The sequence below is a fragment of the Quercus suber genome, unplaced genomic scaffold (assembly GCF_002906115.3).
Source record: "Quercus suber isolate HL8 unplaced genomic scaffold, Cork oak 2.0 scaffold_4, whole genome shotgun sequence".
NCBI lineage: Eukaryota > Viridiplantae > Streptophyta > Magnoliopsida > Fagales > Fagaceae > Quercus > Quercus suber.
The window spans coordinates 2,947,285-2,966,442 of NW_027069470.1; the positions used below are offsets into that span (position 1 = coordinate 2,947,285).

A 19,158-nucleotide genomic window follows, 5' to 3' on the forward strand; every position below is an offset into this window, starting at 1 on the left:
ATAAAGTGGTGGAATTCAATAACTGTGTTAGGTTAGAATGGTAATGATACACTTGCGTGCTCCTTCTCTCTCCTCCTTCTCTTTCATTTCAGTTTTCATGCCTCTTACTAGCTGAAACACACTCATTTTCTTTGCTTTCTCAACCTCTCCCTCCCCTGACTTAGATCGTCTTTTTTAGCGAGGGAGCATGGATCTCTAACTAGAATCTTCATGGCTGACATTGATTTGACCCAGGATACAATAATTTTCTCAGGCGCCCCTTTCTCTGCCTCTCTTGCTCTATACCTATTTGTTTTTTAGGCAACCTATGGTACAAACTTCTTCGATGTAGGGATGAAATTCTTTCAAGATTTTGGGTTTGTACTGTGTATTTGCCATTTTCGATTTGGAATTTATGAAATCAATGGGTTTGGTTTAGTTTGGGTTTTATGTGATTATGTTGTTTGGGTGAGAGGAGGAATGAGAGGAGGTGGAGGAAAATGAAAGAGTAAATAGAAGAAGGTGGGTGTGTGATGGGTGTAAGGGTGAAAAAGAGGAAAGTTGTTTGAGAAGAAAAAAGAAAATAAAACAAAGATTTACACTGGTTTGAAAGTGCCCAATAGTCTCCCACAAAGTGATTTGACTATACATTACTGTGAGCCCCACCAAGGCTGAATATTTACAAGAATGTCATTAAAACCCATAACTCAAAACTCAAAAATATCTGAATTGTATTTTCAGTTTTTATGACTCAAACTCAAATTTTTGAGTTTTGAGTTATGAAAACTCAACTAAAAAGAGTAATCCAAACATTGAGAGGGTGTTTGGTACATACACTTAAAAACATGTGTGGAAATATGTGTGGGTGAAAAAGTGTGTAGAAATACATATGAGGTTGCTTAAAAATTGAAAACATATGTTTGAACATGTGTACTAAACAGGCCCTGAGTTTAGGTGGGCCCCACATTTTTTAAGTTTTGTATGATAAAAACTGAGTTATATAATTCAGTTTTCATCAATTTAAGGATCCTCTAAAGTTTCTAAATTAAGCACTAGTTCTAAAGAAAAATTGACAAGTCGGTTGTGCAAATCTTATCTATTACTATTTTTTTTTTTATACACTTAATATTTGATTTTGGGGTGAGTTTCAGTTAGCTTAACTAGTAAAATTTCTGATGGTTGAATAAGATATTTAAGATTCAATTCCCATTTATATCAAAAACCAATTGATGTCTTGATTTGATGATAAAATGGACATCATAAATTGAAACTAAAAAAAAAAAAAAAAAAAGAGTTTGGGATAATTAGAAACTTTATAGAATAAAATGGACATCATAAATTGAAACTAAAAAAAAAAAAAAAAAAAAGAGTTTGGGATAATTATAAACTTTATAGGTTTACATAAAGCCTCGTCTCAAAAAAAAGAAAAAAAAAGAAAAAGAAAAAAGATATTGGGCCAGGTGAGGTTGGGCCCATCAATTTGTATGTTTGTCCGCCACATATCTAACAAAAAGTGTGATCTTTCTACCTTTTTATTTAAAAAAAAAAAAAAACAGTACGATCCATCAAAAGTCCAAACTCCAAACCCATCGAAACCTAGCTAGCTGCAAATACTGGTGTAAGTCCATGAGAAAAGGATGGACATGAGCAACACCAGAATCAGTTCACCAAAGCAAAAACCCCCGTTCCCGCGTTTTTAAAATTGGCCTTTCCTTTGTTCCCATTCCCAATTCTCTCACTCTCCATTTCAATTCAAAAACCTAACTTCCCAATCTCTCTCTCTCTCTCTGTGTGGAAAAATTCAGTTTCTATTTCTAACCAAACACCCAGACTCTCTCTCTCAGTGAGGTAGCGATTGAGAGAGAGAGAGAGAGAGAGAGAGAGAGAGAGAGAGAGAGTAGGAAGATGATGAAGACGAAGACATTCAAGGGTGCCAATGTGTTCATGTCGCGCAACCTGGTGCCTCCTGAAATCTTCGACACTCTTCACGACGCCCTCAAGCATAACGGCGCCGACGTCTTCCTCTGCTGCGATCCTTCTCGCTCCGCCCCTAACGATTACCATATCATCTCTTCCCCCGATCACGTATTATTGTGTTCTCTTTCTTTTCATTTTTCTCTTTCCTTTTTTCACTTCAATTTCTCATTTCCATGCTTCAATTCTCGTTTGCAGGAGAAATTTCTGGACCTTAGAGCCAAAGGTTGCAATTTACTTGGTATGCTTTTTCACTTTACAATGATAGCGTTTTGGGAATTTTGTTTATGTCAATATGGGTTGTGATTTCTGAGCTCTTTTTGGTTAGGTTTCTCAATCTGCTTGAAATTGCAATTTGACCCCCCAATGGGCATATAATGGGCTATGGCTAAAGTGCAAACTACCACCATAAAGTTTGGGGTTTTTTGGATTTTACTTCCCTGAAATTTTAGAATTTTAATTTTACCCCATAAAGTTACATTCCATTTGCATTAGCAGCAGTTCCTCTGTGCATATTTTCCGTAAGCTTGTCACGAGTGTTTAGTTTGTCCAATAAAATTACGACACATAATTTTCCTTATGTTACATCATTCTCATTATGCCACGTGACATTATTTTATTGGACAAACAAAGCATGTGTGACAAGCTTATGTGAAACTTAATAGAAAACATGGACAAAGGGGATGTTGACACAAACAAAATATAACTTGAGGGGTAAAATTCAAATTCTGAAATTTCAGGGTGAAAGATCCACACACCCCCAAATATTAGGGGTGTAGTTTTCACTTTAGCCATAGGTTATATTAATTAAGAAAGGAAGTAATATTATTGTCAAGTCTTTTTTAGTTTTTTACTTTATTTTGAGCCTGTAATATTTAGTGATTGTTTGAACACTTTTCATTGTGAGCGCACTGGTATTTGGGTATTGGCTTGATTTTGGAATGTAAACAAAACGGTTGCCGACTTTGATGTTCATTTGTTTGTTGGGTAGGTCCTCAATGTGTTCTTTCCTGTGCAAAAGAGAATAGAGCTTTGCCTAAACAAGGGTACACTTGTTGCTTTGCAATGGATGGTGTCAAAGTACTCGCATCTGGTTTTGAGGCGGATGAAAAGGTACCATGCTTATGGTACGTGTATGTATTTCTAAACTTTATGTATGAACTGCTTAAAAAAGTGGCACCTGTACTAAGACCTTTTTAGTCCCAAAAGTTCTCTTAGTATATGTTTTTTTTTTTTTTTTTTTTTTTTTTAAATATAATTCAAGCAGGGGGCATGCCTGGAAAGGCCTTTATATCTGGAATTTTGCCACATTATCACATTTCTTGGTGTTGCTCTTTGCTTCTCATGCACTTTTCTATTGTTCACAATTAAAAAGAACTAATTAAAGCTATCAAATGGCTTTGTCTTTTTTATGGCCTTGTATTAGTACTAGCACTGTTTTGATTAGTGTGCCATTTTTAGCAAAAACATATTATGTATATACATAAAAGTTTTGAAAAAAATAAAAAGCAGTAAAGGAATGTGTGATTTTTCTCATCATTCTCTTTTATTATTGTTGATAATTTCTAATTAAGTATGTTTGTATTTAGTATCCCACGTGTGGTTTTCCTCATTTTTCACTTACTTGCACTTAAATCCCTCTCTCTCTCTCTCTCTCTCTCTCAGGTTAAAATAGAAACATTAGTAACAGCAATGGGAGGAGTGTTGCATCCTAAAGCATCCCTGGATGTTAGCTTTGTCATTGTGAAGAATGTTCTGGCTGCAAAATACAAGGTTTGGTTTTTGCATTGCTTCATAATTGAAATTACGCGATGACAATTTTCTGCAATTTACTTTTCAAAAGAAGAAAAAGAAAAAGGAAGTGTTGCAGTCACTTTGAGGTGTTTGGTGTGCTACATGGTACTGTTCATCTGTTGTTTATTAGAGTTGGGTGGGATGTATCAGTTGGAGTTCTTGTAGAAATTTGTATTTGTATAGGTGTCACGTGTTGTAGATTACATACATTGATGGGATGCAATCACTGATTTTATTTAATAATCTTTACTTTTTCAGTGGGCTTTAAATATTCTGAAGAAACCAATTGTCACAATTGAGTGGTTGCATCAATGCTGGAACGAGCACCGTGTTGTTCCTCAGGAATCATTCAGAGTTCTTCCTTTTTCTGGATTGACAATTTGTGTGACCCAAATTCCAGCAGGTTGTGATATTGGCTATTTGTTCTTCTGTGTATAATAAATTATTTGTTTGTGGTGCTAACCTGTTTGTTTATCTCAGATGAGCGAAAGGAGATTGAAAAGCTTATTACACAAAATGGTGGAAAATATTCTGCTGAACTGACCAAGAAGTGCACACATTTGATTTGTGATATATCCTTATCATGTTTCCTTGAAAGAAATGCTTTGGTATTGAATTGCTTGAACATTTGTTTCTATCAGTGTGACAGTAATAAAGTACACTTCTCAACTTTATTAGCAAAGCATTGTTGCAGCCTTATGGGTTGACAGCATAAATTTATTTTGTCATTCTGCTGTGTCTGCCACATTCTACATACGATATCATTGTGCCCTTTTGGTTCGAGTGTGTATAAAAACTTATACATTCTGGCATTCCCTGAACTAGCTAAAATATCTCCAGATTATTTCCCATTCTAGCTGCATAAGTGAATTTTTAACAAGACTATGAGTACTTTCATCAATGGTTGACTTTAAAAGTATTAAATGTTATTTAACTTGGAATTCATTGTTGTTGCATCTTGCACTCCCCTAGGTGACAACTACAATCTCAGCTTTGCACGCTCTATATGATGGGGTGTTTGTTAGTCAGTTTGGAGGTGGAGTTTTCAACCAAACTGATCATGTCAGTTTGGTAGAAATGATAATTAGATGAAACCAAAAATACCTAATGAGCATAATCTATTCAAACTGATTATAATCCATTTGGTCAGTTTGATTTCATACATGTGGGCCTATAGTTGGGCCACATTGAAATTCAAGGCCCAAGTAATTTAAAAATCAAGGCCTGAATGGTATTTGCCTTTTTGTGGCTCCAAATTTAAGATCCTCTTACTTTTTAATTAGCTATTGTAATTAGACAGCGTTCTATACTAAAAAAATTAAAATGATCTTGAGTCTTGGCCCAAAACATAAAAATATATGATATTTTTAATTGGTTGACCACTAAATGAACTGAAACTATTAGGATTCTTTATAAAACCAATCTGAATGAATCAACCTAAAAAACCAAACCAAGCTGCTCAATTTGGTTGGTTTGGTTTGGTTCACTCAACTTGTTTAATGGTTTCTTTTCACACTGCTACAACATGTGGTGTTTTTCTCTTAACTCATCTAGTGAGCATGCCATTGTCACCTAAACTATATTTCAATATCTATTTATCTACACCTCCAGTATACTCTCTTGGCTTCCTTTGCATGGATTTTTTTTTTTTGGCTTAATAATTTTTTTATTACTTATCAAGGTATCTTTTTATCCACACCTATCACTATTTGAGTTTTGGAATTCTTCAATATAGTTTTAGTGTATGTACCTTTGTGCTCTTGACTATTCTTAAGCTGCTGAAGGTGACAAATACAAGGTTGCCCGACGATGGGGTCATATTTATATTGTAACTCGGAAATGGTTCTATCAATCCATTGCTAGAAGAGGTGGGACTTTCTTTCATAAGATGTTATATATCTTCTGGTGCCTTTAAATTCACAGCATATTGTATTTCTCTTTGTCATGGTTTTTGCACATTGTATCTGACCTTTAATTTCTTTCTTGGATGAATAGCTTGTTTAAATGAGGACTCCTATCCTGTTCAGGGTGGTTCTGTATCTTCAAATAAACATGTAAGGAATCGCCTGACTCTGCAGCATAGCCTAGACAAGGGTATTGGAAATTCACAGTCTGTGCCATCCACATCGGAAGATTTAAACTCTCAAGCTGCTCCCAGCATTGGTTTTGCGGATTCAGATCTAGAAGCCACTCTGTCGCAGAATGTGTCTTCTGCTATTTCGGATCCTCCTGTCTTTGTTAAGGAGGGGGATTTTGAAAAACCTACCATGCAGCCCAAAGATGAGACAAGCCTTGATGGTTTTGTTGCCAATGATTCTCAATCTGAAGATGGTGATCTATACTTGTCAGAGTGTAGAATATTACTTGTTGGCTTTGAAGTTTCTGAAATGCGTAAACTAGTTAGTATGGTGCGTAGAGGTGGAGGATCCCGGTATATGTCATTCAATGATAAATTGACACACATAGTAGTTGGATCTCCTTCGGAGATGTAAGTGCTGACTCTTTTTAGCAAAAAGATTATGCAATTTTTTGGCTCTTTCTTTATGCAATTCTTTAAGGGCCCTTGCTAGTATGGTTACTTATGACATAAATGTGATATTCCTTTTATTCGCATTGGCTCTCTATTATTCTTGCTGAGTTGGGGAAGTATCTTCCCTTATTTGTATTAGCTTCATCTCTCACTTGCTTTTGTAATTTTTTAGTGAGAAAAAGGAGGTAAGGAGCCTTGCAGCTTTGGGTGTCATTTATGTAGTTAAACCCACCTGGCTAGAGGATTGTGATTGCAAAAAGAAAGAGATCCCTGTTCTACAGAGATACATAGCCTATGATCTACTTCTTCCAAAAGGTTTGCTTTTTCCTATATGAGAAGTCTTGGTTTGTGTGTGTGTTTTAAATTTCACATCCTAATTTAAGTCGGACTTATGTTGTTATTTGGGCTGTTTTTATTTCTTTCATTTGTTTGATTGGTACTTGTCAACTATATGCTTTTGAGTATGTTATACATCTTCATATTAACTTGTAAATTGTGATCACATAGATTCTGTCTTCTCCACAAAAGGAGCAGTGATTGGAGTAGCCAGCTTAAATCAAAGTAAAAACTCCACAGCTCATCCTAGCATGTCATCCGATCAGGTACTGGGGAATAGGAACTCTGGAATTGGATTGCCGTCATTGGAGAAAAACAAAGAAGAGAGGTCAGAAATCAACACGAATGGAGACAGTTCTCTTAAAGCAACGGCAAAATTTTCTGAGAAAATTCAACTTCCTGTTATAAATGGTAAAGATAATGGTCAATTGACAGATAAAAAAAAAGGTCGGCAGAAGACACAACATGATTCCAGTGTTAAAAATGGGAAGCCATCAAGTGTGTTCAAGGGGAGAGTATTTTGCTTCTCAAAATCCTTTCCTGAGGATAGGGTAAGTTGTTAAAATTCATACTTCAATTTTGCACCACAGTGACCATGGCCTTGGCATAATTATCACCATTTAGAAGTTCACTGATGTGCCTGGTTGTAAATGTCCATGTTAATTTGTAAATGTAGGAGAAATGTACGCTGGGTATTTTTAATAAATCTAGAAAATAGTATCCATGTCATGTTGCAAAAAGAAAATTTGTGCAGTAAATAGGACTTGGAATATGAAACATGAACTTGCAGTCTTGCAAACCAGCCTGAAACTAAGGTCTTTGGTTGCTATGTTAAGAATTCTAATTTAATGGTAGAATACATATTGCTTTTATAGTAAGCAATTTGGGTTTAGATTAGGCTTCTGAGTTCTGTCCATTAACTTGAAATCAACCTCTTAATATTTTCATCATAATGTTATACATGCACACACACATTGAATCCACCTAGACCTGGGGCTTTAGTTTGTGTGTATCTTAATTCATCTTGCCATTACAAAACATCAAATAAGATTCTACAGATTGGTTTGAACACTAGAAGTAGTTATGGATATGTTGTAAGATTTTAGAAGAAAAAGTATTTGTTGGTTAACCTCTGAGAACTTGATTGCTCGTTTTGCACCTACTAGCATTCATTTTTTGGGTTTTGCTAATTGTTTCTGATTCTCAATATTTTTTGTTTTTTGGGTTGAATATATATATTTTTATGTTCTTTATTATTATTATTATTATTATGTAGTAATGAATTTGAGACAGGTATAGAATATTCAAATATGTTTCACTGTTAACTGTGATCTCTTCTCCCAGAGGGCTGAAATTGTTCAATGGGTAGTTCAAGGAGGAGGAAAGGTAGTGGATGATCCTGTGAAACAATATATGCACTATACCATTCAGTGTCATGGTGTAATAACCAGGTCTGTAGACGCTCCCCAAACCACATGTGTATCCAGTCACTGGATCCGGTCTTGTTTAGAGGTATGCATAACTGATTCATTTATGCATATTTTTCTGTTAACATTGACCACTGGCTGTTGCTAGCTTTTTTATGTCTTAGAATAATAAATTAACAAAGGTATAAATTAGTAAACTCCAAAATGGAGTTCCTAGATATGCAATATACGACATGTATGTGCATCCATAATCCACCAACTATTATGTTAGTTACTTTATTTGGTTGGTAGGAAAGAATAAAAGAGGAACATGTACAATTTTTTGTTTGGTTTATCAACTACACACATAATACAGGTGGTTGGCCCTAATCTTGCGTGGAACCAATTATTTGTCTTCCTCTCTTTTTTCGCAACTCTCTGTAAAAAAATAAAATGGAAAAATCTGTTGATGCTGTTCATCTTATGGTTGTGGTCTTTGGTAGGCAATTAGAGTAGGATTGGATTCTTTCTATAGATTTGTGGGTTTTGGTTTTGGTGATGGTAGAAGGATTAGGTTTTGGCAGGATGCTTGGTATGTTGATAGGAATGCAGCATCCTTATATGGCTATGGTGTTGGACTGCATTGAAATGAACAATGGAGGAATTCAATGGATCCCACATTTGTGAAATCTGCCCATGATTGGCTGCTAGAACTCTTTATATATGGGCCGAAACAGGTGTGGAGGATAAGTTGTTTTGGAGATTTTGTACGGATGGATGTTTTAGTGCTTGCTCTTTTTATGAGGTTTTGAGAGGTGCTGGCCGTTTGAATTTCCCTAGGAAGGCTATTTGGTGGGTTAAAGTACCTAACAAGGTCCTTAATGTGGTTTGTGATTTTGTTGGAAGTTCCCACTATAGGCAACTTGGTGAAGAGGGGTATGGTTTTGGCAAATTGGTGTGTTGTGTAAGAGCATTCATAGCAGGCTAGGTAAACTAACATTTTGCCAAAATAATAGCTAAACCCACTAAAGCACTGTGCATCAGGATCAATATTTTGATGTGTAAAATAACAAATGAACAGTACCTCAATACACTTATGGTGGTACTGTTCATCAACAAACCCAAAAAAAAAAAGAAAAAGAAAATTAATTTAATTCTCTCTCTCTCTCTCTCTCTCTCTCTCTCTCTCATGCACCTATCGCATAATTGGCGGTGGTGTGTAGATCTGCTGGTGGTTGTGTGGTGATCGGCGGTGGGACATTGATCTGGTGGATGACATGGAAGAGAAAGTACAATTCGGAAGTGAAAAGTTCTATGAAATAAATCACAGAGGTGTGTGCTACAGCATAGCCAAGATTCAAGGAGCATGATATTGTGCAATGATCATGCTACTTGACACTTGGGAAGGTGCATGCAGTAGAGCTACTAGGTGAGGTTGGAAGCAAGAAGTAAAAGTACTTAGTGGTTTGAGACTCACAAAAGGAATCGAGCTTGAAGGATAATAATGGGTTGGTGGTTAAGGGGGTATTATGTGACAAGGGTGTGGCCTGAGTTGATCTGTGCATCAATCTGGTGGCTGAGTTTGGAGAGAAAATGTGAAATTGGGGAAAGATGGGGTGAAAAAAATGTTGATCTTTGGAGAGAGAAAAAAAAATACTTAAATGAAATAGTAATAAAGTATTGACACTGATGTAATTGTCTGTGAGTAGTAGATTAGCTAAACTAACAAAAGTGAGGTTTTTGATCAAATTTGGCTAACAGTGCATTGAGGTTGATGTGAATGCTCCAAATGCTCCAAGAGTAATGAGAAACTGTGGATCACTTTTTTGTTGTTGTCGTTGAATGAAGCTGTGGATTAGTTGCTACTTCTTATAAACTACCACTTGTCCCTAAGCTTCAATTGTTAGCAAATAGTGAATTTAATCATTTAACTATTATTATAACACTATCCCTTACTTGTAAGCTCAGACCAGCCCTTAATTAGTGGGGTCCAACACTGCGTTATTTTTGTTTTTGTTTTTTAAATTTTAAATAGAAGGTAGAGTGGAGATGAGATTTGAACTTAGGACCACCTATTCTAATACCATGATACTTTATTAAGTTGTTAGAAAATGGGAGTTTAATCACGTAACCATTATTTTACCTACTCTATTGTCCAGTGGCTATGAAAATATGGAACATTATATTTCTAGTCTTTGGAGTAAATTGGATAATGCCTGTGATGGTGAAAGATTTACTTCAACATTGGCGACAGAGTAAAAGCTTCCAGAAATAAAGTATGGAATGTGGTTCCTGGTTGCTTAATGTGGCCTATGTGGAAGGAGAGGAATAGGAGGACATATGGAGATCAAGGATTGTCTGTACAGAGGATTAAATCTCAACTCATAGGATCATTGTTCTATTGGTTGTCATTGGATTTGAGTAGACTGCCCATGTTATATGACTCAATCAATTCTGTTTTCACTTAGTTTTTGTAATGAAATTTTGTGTCTACAGCCTGTATACTTCATAAATTCCTCTTTTGTACGTATGTTGCTTCCTTAATGAAAGTCTCACTACCTATAAAAAAAATTCTGAAAAAAAAAAAAACCTTTAGAATCTATGAGTGTGTTTTATCTATATATCTGAAGGAAGATGAATATGGGTTGAGAACATTGATTAGCATTCAGATATTTTCAATGATTACCCCTTTTGGTTAAGCAACAAGACTGCACTCATCTTATAACCTTCTGTAATTTTTTTTCTTCTGATTCATAAGATTCTGCCATCACCTTATTCTGTTGTCTTAAATAGTAATTAAGAATTTTGAACTAATTTGATTAATCTTTACTGATTTAATAATTCTGTTTCTGCATGTGCTGTTGTTCTAGTTTTACTTGATCAGCTTTATTTATTAGTAATTGGAGATGGCAGCTAGGGATGAATCATCATCTTATTTCTTTTGAAGTCTTATAAGACTGTCCTACTGGAAATTACTGATGGGATTAAAATATCTGTATTGAAGGAGGAATACTTGCTGGATGTTGGCAGTCACATTCTCTATTCTCCACTTCCCTGCCGGATTCCCTTGCCTGGGTTTGAGAGATTCCGAGTCTGTGTTTCACAATATGAGGAGAAAGATAGACAACTAATAAGAAACTTGTGTTTTGTTCTCGGAGCTAAATTTGCGGAAAAACTTACTAAAAAGGTTACCCATTTATTATGTAAATTCACCAATGGACCAAAGTATGAGGCTGCTTGTAAATGGGGGATACACTCAATTACATCAGAGTGGATATATGAGTGTATCAGGCAGGTATGTTCTGATATTGTGTCTGTGCTGTGTGTGCGTGTTGGAGGGGGCGGGGGGGAGGTGATTTGTTTATGTTGTGTTTGAGCATGCTTTGTGCCTGTGTGTGTGTGTGCGCAAATTCATGCTTTTATACAGATGGGTAGCTATTGAATACCTTGGGGAGCCAGGCAATTCTTTCAGAAGGTTTTTGCAAAATAGTGCTGTAAATTTGGGAGAAGTCACACTGCACAATGGGGTCATAGTGTTACTGTGTATGTGTGTGGGTGCCTTTTTAGAGGGGGGTTGGGGGGGGGGGGGGGTGAAGACATGCTTTTTAAAACTGTAGACATAATAATATGTTTTGACTTCTTTGTCTACTGACAGAATGAAGTTGTTGCTCTGGATTCATTTTGCCCAAAAGAGGTCACTGTTCAAGACCAAGAGGCAGGATTGTGTACCACGAGTCAGTTTCCTACACAAGCTGTGCGGATGGTATCTGGAGATAGTCCCTCTTGCTTTCCTAGTCAATCACAAGACCTAAGAAACACAGCAACTCAGTGTACCTTTAGCAGAAATGACAGCTTTAAGGAAGAATCTGAACAATCAAGTGTGTTCAACAAGAGGGCAAAGCTTTTGGAAGATGATGAACAAAAGGATCTACCTTCCTCTAAAGTACATTTAAGAGATCCCATCAACTTGAATGCCATTGGAGATAACATAACAAAAGATAATGGGGAAGTTTCTCATGCTGTTCCTGATGTTGCTGCTGCTATTGAGGACTTGTTGGAGCAGACAAGCAAGGTAAAAAAGGGTGATGATTCTTTTATATCTTGGTTGATAATCAACTTTGTCGGTTGACTTATTTTGCTGCCTGTTTTGTTTGTAAGATTCATGATCAGAATTCACCAGGAAGGACTGGGTGTGATAAAAATGTATCCTTATATTGTGATCATTCTTTATACATATTTCATCTACTGTCAATTCCAAATCAGTTTTAGTCCTTGATGATGGAACAGCTTTTCTCATCTGATTATTCAATCCTTGTTCGAGACCATTCAGATGCTCACTCTGTCGTTGGCTTGTCTAAACACTGGTTAAACAGGTAACATCTCTGACAATCCTATGCTTGTTGAAATGTATTGAAAATTTGCATTTTTTTTAATTATCATAAAGAATGAAAATGAGATGAATGGCGTTTTCAGATTTAGTATGAAAATCCTTACTGTACAACCCCAAACAGGTAACATCTCTTACAATCCTATGCTTGTTGAAATATATTGAAAATTTGCATTTTTTTTATTATCATAAAGAATGAAAATGAGATGAATGACGTTTTCAGATTTAGTATGAAAATCCTTACTGTACAACCCACCCCCACCTCCCCCCCTCCCCCAAAACACACACACACACACACACACACACACACACACACACGCAGAGACACAAAAAGGACAGAAAAAAGAATAAGAAATTGTAGCAGTGGAAGTGTGCTAGCAATTCACATCAGATAATTCTTTTTGAGTAATTGCAGTTCTTTTATTATTATTTTTTATATTTAACTAATTCAGTAAAAAAGTTAAGATATTATTAAAATAGAATTATTCACAGCATTTGTTACTTTTCTAGTTCAATATAATTATTTCATTATATAGTTGAGCTTGATATTTATCTGACTTAATTTCCCATCCTATGTGCTATCTCATCTTGTTTGTATAGAAGCATACTGTGATTTTACTAGTAGAATTCCTCACTTTGATTAGTGTTCCTGATAAACTTGGATTTTTGGAGTCATACTGAGCTCTGAGTACTTATTTTATCCTCTTCTCAGCTGAATTTTGGTTCTACCATTTTTAATGTGGAGAACTCTATGATTACTTATTTGATCTTCTTCTGATCTGAAGTTTGATTTTACCATTGATGCTACTGTGCATGCTTTTGTTGAATATCCCTCTCTTGGTATTTCAAGTAATGTTTTATAAAGATGAGTTTCATCTCACGTATGTGCATTGGGAAACTGGTTTGGTCCCCTACCCTCGGTGTTGACTGCATGGTTTTGGTGTTTCATTGGTTCTTTCTGTCAGTGCTTCTATATTTTCTTTAGGGTAGCAATTGAAGTTGTGCTGCTATGTAATAATTGATCTTGACAATACTGATGATCCGATTTTTGTCTAAAGTACTTGCTGCTGCCACTATGATTCTGTGATAGTTCTTAACTTTATGATGGTTTTGAATCCCAGGACTTGTTTTTTGACATAACTGACCACTTCCAACTTGAAAAGCAAAATATTTCCTCAAATAAATGGTTATCCTAATGTCTACTAGACTGTGTCCTCAAATCTAAAAATGACTGGTCTAGAAACCAAAATTATTTATCAAAATTAAATAACCCTTCCCCAAACCATACTTGCTGGATTCTGCAGTTTGTTTTACCTCTTCTTTTGACTCTGGCATTGATGTATTTTTCAGGACTGGGAAAAATGATGATGTTTGCAATCCTTCTGGAGATAGAAGTGCAGGAATATATGACGGTTTTAGTGAAACACAAACAGAGTCTCAGGTTTGAGCAATTCCTCATCTGGATTTTATTGGTTTTCAATTTGCATGATTGAAGTACAGTGATTATCTAATGTGTATGAAATAATGTGTTAGTAGTGTATTGGCTTTGAGAGGAAAGATAAAATTTTTCAGTATCTCCATTTTTAAAACTTATCCTGTGCTAAGCTCATCTCTGTTTGGCATCCTGTTTTGAAACTGCGTTTTTTCAAAATAAAATTTTTATAAACCTCAATTTTTCTAGGCACAACAGCTGAAAATATAGCTGTACCAAGCGGGCATATTTGGTGTTTTAAGTTTTCCATTGTGAAGATAGTGTTCAAATTTTGCTCTTGCAGGTTGTTGGTTATGAAGAAGATTTGTCAGGCAGGCAAATGCTTATAGACAAAGTTCGAACACGAAGTAGCTTAACTTGAAGCACTAGAAAAGCCTCCCTATAAACAGCATGTGCTGTTTGGAGGTTTGATGGTAAATTGAGGTTGTTTTCAGCTACTGGAAGAGAATTTCTTGTCTTGCACAAGTGCCGATTCCTAACCTTGACGTGGTGCAGAAAGAGGAGGAAAAGAAGCATACAACCCAAGATAAGGTTAAGATGGTAACCATGTACTTTGTATTGACTATTGTTTTCTACAAAATTTAAGGAAAAGGAGCCAATGGTGGAGGTTTATCGGTCTTAGTCTCAATTCTCACCTTAATTTTTGTCAGTAAAAACATTTATGTGATCTATGTAGCTTTTAAAGCAGCAGCTTATAGAAATAGGTTGAAAAAACATATGATGTATTAATGTCTATTAAATGTGTTTACGGATAAAGGTATGCTTACTCTTACTCCCCACATTTTATCCTGATGATGTCAAAATCATTTGTTTTCAAAATTGATAGAATTTCATGGTGAAGATTTAATTTTTATAAAACAAATTTAAAGGTTTATATGATGTTACGCAGTGGAATGAGACTTTTGTATGAGTGGATGACTCTTAGGATATATTCCTTTTTGTTTCTTAGAACTCGTACACATATTAATTTGATATTGTAATCTTCATCTTCGTTTTGTTTTCGTGAATAAAATCTGTATTATCTAAGAAAAAAAAAAAAGATGTTTAATTATGTGATATAAATGATGCGAATTTTTCTGTCTTTGCCTATCCAAATCCAAATAGAGAGAATCCTTACCCACGTGTCGGCATTGCATCTAAAAGCACGAGACGCTGTCCGATCCGATGTTTAATTCTTACAAGTTACAGTATACCTTTCTTTGTGTAATCCTCTTGTCTTTTAGCTGTTTACTTTTCATTGTTTATCTTTTCAAACGGTTGGGCTAGAACTAGAATTGTAAGTAGAAATGGTCATTCATGTGATTTACTAGTGATATATCCTTTATGATTTATTTGCAACGTCATGGGTTTTTCCTAATTTAAAACACATTTGGCTGAACTAGATAATTTCTTCAAGCAGAAAAGAAAAGGAAAAGGAAAAAAAAAAAAAAAATCATAAGAATCAACACATACCTTTAAAGGAAAAATCTCTCGATGTCAAGAGTTTTATTATTGATTCTTTTTACATTATTCTTGTGCATTTGTGTTGCAGTGGACTCAGATAAACAATTCAATAAAATATTATTTTAGTTTCTAAACTTTATAAAAAATATGTTTTTTTATCTCCAAATTTTAAAAGTTCTTTTTTCATTTTTAAACTTAGAAAAGAGTTTTTTTTTTACTAGTTTATAGACAAGATTAATAAAAAATTAGAATTTTTAGAAACCATTGAAAGATCCACTATATATACTAAGGAAGAAAGAAAAAATGATATTACTTCCGTTCCATTTTTTTTGTCCTCTATTTCATTTTAGAATGTCCCAAAATATTGTCTTGTTTCTAAAAATAAAAGTCATTAATTTATTAATGTTTCTATTATATCTCTACTTTATTTTCAAAACTGTTTGAAAAGAAAATTAACAAATATTTAAAAAATCAATCTAATTGGGGCTTCTTTTTAGTTGCCTCATTAAGAATAACTTTTTTTTTTTAAATTTTATTTTAAAGTTGATAAATTTATTTAAGGATAATTTTATAAACTTATACATTTTTATAAAGCAAACAAGACAATAAATAATGTTCCTTTAAAAAGTTTGATTTTTCAAATAGGACAAACAAATTGGGATGAAGGGAGTAGTTTTTTGTATCTCCTTGAAAGAATGAAAGCCTTAAATTTAGAAAAAGATAGACAATTTGAACCTCATCATAGATCACCTTTAATAAAAACCTTGATAGATAATTGGCATAATAGACAAATGGATAGCTTAGTAAGTACTAACAGACTAATAAAAATGACATGTAGAAAAAATGATGTAAGAAATGTCTCAAAGACGTTTTTGATAGAAAGTAAAGAAGAATGTTACATAATGCAAGAAAGAAAAGACATAGAAAGACAAAAGAGTAATAAAGATAGCCTAATAGAGACAAGTGATGAAAGAAGTATGGAAAGACAAGGCAATAGTACTCTTAAGCTAACCAACTTAAAAGAAACTCTACGGAAGAAGTTAGAAAAAGAGAGAGGCGTGATAAGGAAAGAGAAAGAAGATGATAGTTTAGTCAACAAAGGATGGAAAAATGATAGTTTTAAGAAAAGAGATAGTTTAAAGGAAAAAATTAATGAAAGACTAAAATCAATTGAAAGATATATGATATATACCCAAGATGATAGTTTAGCAAAATTAACTAAAAAGATAGCAATTTTAAATTCGCCTTTAGATATAGACAGACAAAGAGACATAACAGTTTTAAATACGACTGAGTCATTAGATAATGAGAAAAATGACAGATACACTGTAAATACTATTTGTCATAAATGTAAACAATATGGTCATACTAAGAAACAATGTGATGGACATAATAAAATTGTTAAACAAATCAGTAAGTGTTCATCAAAAAGAGATAGATCAAGTTAAGAAAAAGATAGAACTAAAATCAACCAACCCACTTAAAGTCAATAAAAGAAAAAGAAAACAAAAAGACATAATAATGAAATTGACAGATAATCTACCCAATCACCTAAAAGATAAAAAAAGCTATTTACTAAAATTGAAAGATTCTATAAACGTACCTATTGTTTGTATCAAATGTAGAAAATATGGACACCATGTTACGGAATGTGGAAGAGAAGAAAAAGCTAAGAAAGAGAAAGATAAGAAAGAAAAGAAACAAAATGGAGTGAATATAAAACCGGTAACTCTACAAGTCTTAATGACAGAAGCAAAAATGGTAAAACAAGAAATAAAAGAAATTAAAGAAGACAGTTCCATAGATATAAATGAACAAAATATTGCAAAAATAATAAATTTGAAAGAATTTTCTAAACCCATAATAGACCCCCCTTCTTTAGAAAAAGATATTCTGGATAATGATAACAATAAGCATAATTTCTTGAGTTTAATTGACAGAGTAATTTTTCAAAAATGGCATACAGAAATCACTTTAGTAATTAATAAAGAGTTTTTGTTGACAGAAGTTGCTTTAATAGACTCAAGTGCTGATATGAACTGTATACAAGAAGGATTAATACTTTTAAAGTATTATGAAAAATCATCCGAAAGATTAACTTAAGGTAATGGAGAAAAGCTAATAATTAATAACAAAATACCTAATGTCCACATATGTAATTGCAGGATATGCTTTGAAACAATTTTTGTTTTAATTAAAGACCTTTCTACTAAAATTATTCTAGGAAATCCCTTTATGGCTTTACTTTACCCCTTTCTAATGACAGACGAGGGAATTAAAACCAATGTGTTAGGAAAAGACATACTTTTTAAATTCATTCTACCACCTATCCCGAAAGAAATCTATTCACTCAATAACATTTCCATTATAAGGGATATTGATAAAGAAAGAATTGACAGGAAAAATAGACATTTGGAATCTTTAAAGTCAGAAATATTATAAAAAAGAATTGCTAATAAATTAACAGACCCCATATTGAATCATAAAATAAAATGATTCAGACAATAGATTGAGGTAGAAATTTGTTCTAATCTCCCTATTGCTTTTTGGCATAGGCACCGACATATAGTACAGTTACCTTATGAAAAAGATTTTAATGAAAGATAGATACATACTAAAGCTAGACCAATACAAATGAATAATGAATTATTAGATCACTATAAGAAAGAGATTGAAGATCTTTTAAATAAAGGGTTGATTAGAAAAAGCAAGTCTCCTTGGAGCTGGTTGCTTTTATGTTAATAAACAGGCAGAATTGGAACGAAGAGTTCCAAGATTAATTATAAATTATAAACCTTTAAATAAAGCATTACAATGGATAAGATATCTTACTCCCAATAAGAAAGATTTACTTGACAAACTTCATGAAGCAACCATATTTTCCAAATTTGATATGAAAAGTGGATTCTGGCAGATACAGATAGATGAGTGTAGGGGTCTTTTTTGTATACTGTGCGTTGGGTTGGGCTACCTCCTGCGGTAGTGGGCCCGAGTATTTTGAGTAGGAGAGTTGAGACCGGTTCAACTGTAACTCAATTTAGGCCGGCTTGTGCACAAATTAAGTCTTGTTTGCCAGGAGTGTACTTATGGCAGACAAAACTGTTTCAAATGAGTTATCGTAGACAGATATAATAACAACAAAAAAACAGAGTACATTGACTTTTTAATAGAAAATGACCAAGTAATCCCTATTTATGAAACTTAACCACAATGATAACAATGACTTTTACAAAAGAAATAAAGGAGTAAGTGATAATATGAGTTAATCAAGAATAAATATGAATCAAGTCAAGTTTGGTCCGTAGAGGCAAAGACCAAAGAGGAAGAACGCCTCCTCTCAATGCAACTAATTTCTTAGGAAAGATCCTGCCGTGGGGATTAATGACTTTAAGGAAACCGGACCTAAATGGTTAGTGCCCAAAGGAATCCCTTTTTCATTACTTTTATCGAAAAGAGTAGGATTTTGAGAGGGAGAGAAGGAAATCGACCTACTGGTGCATGCCCACCGCCATTAACTCTCTTTGTTTTCTGTTTTATCTCTTATCCTTTTCTTTTCCTTGTTTTTGCTTTCATTCTATTTTATTTTGTGATCCTCCTTTGTTTTTCCGATGTTGTTTTTGGGCACGACAAGGGTCTTCTTATAGTACTTGCCGTGACCAGATTTTACTATTTTGCCATTTAACTACCTTTGTCTGGTCTGGGTGTACTCGCTGACCACCAAAGGTTCGTCTTATGCCACTCCCCTTTACCAGACAAAGGCAGGTTGTTTTATTCATTAGTCTACTGTGGCACCCTTTCCTGCCACGGTGTAGGTGCT

The 19,158-nt window shown here is 34.3% G+C and overlaps 1 protein-coding gene across 1 annotated transcript; it reads left to right on the forward strand.

Moving 5' to 3' along the window:
* Positions 1 to 1,540: 1,540 nt before the first annotated feature.
* LOC111999234 (uncharacterized) lies at positions 1,541 to 14,677 on the forward strand. Its single transcript, XM_024031355.2, has 17 exons — positions 1,541 to 2,064; positions 2,152 to 2,194; positions 2,945 to 3,066; positions 3,619 to 3,726; positions 4,006 to 4,150; positions 4,228 to 4,319; positions 5,522 to 5,615; positions 5,743 to 6,235; positions 6,450 to 6,592; positions 6,785 to 7,164; positions 7,958 to 8,125; positions 11,024 to 11,314; positions 11,675 to 12,091; positions 12,178 to 12,222; positions 12,307 to 12,392; positions 13,757 to 13,847; positions 14,182 to 14,677. The coding sequence occupies exons 1-17, from the start codon at positions 1,885 to 1,887 to the stop codon at positions 14,257 to 14,259; spliced, it is 2,976 nt and encodes a 991-aa protein (XP_023887123.2). The 5' UTR covers positions 1,541 to 1,884; the 3' UTR covers positions 14,260 to 14,677.
* The last annotated feature ends 4,481 nt before the right edge of the window (positions 14,678 to 19,158 follow it).

Coding starts and splice junctions, on each gene's coding strand:
- LOC111999234 (XM_024031355.2), top strand. CDS start 1,885: ATGATGAAGACGAAGACATTCAAGGGTGCCAATGTGTTCATGTCGCGC. Junction 8,126..11,023: donor GGATCCGGTCTTGTTTAGAG/GTATGCATAACT, acceptor TCTGTATTGAAG/GAGGAATACTTGCTGGATGT. Junction 11,315..11,674: donor TATATGAGTGTATCAGGCAG/GTATGTTCTGAT, acceptor GTCTACTGACAG/AATGAAGTTGTTGCTCTGGA.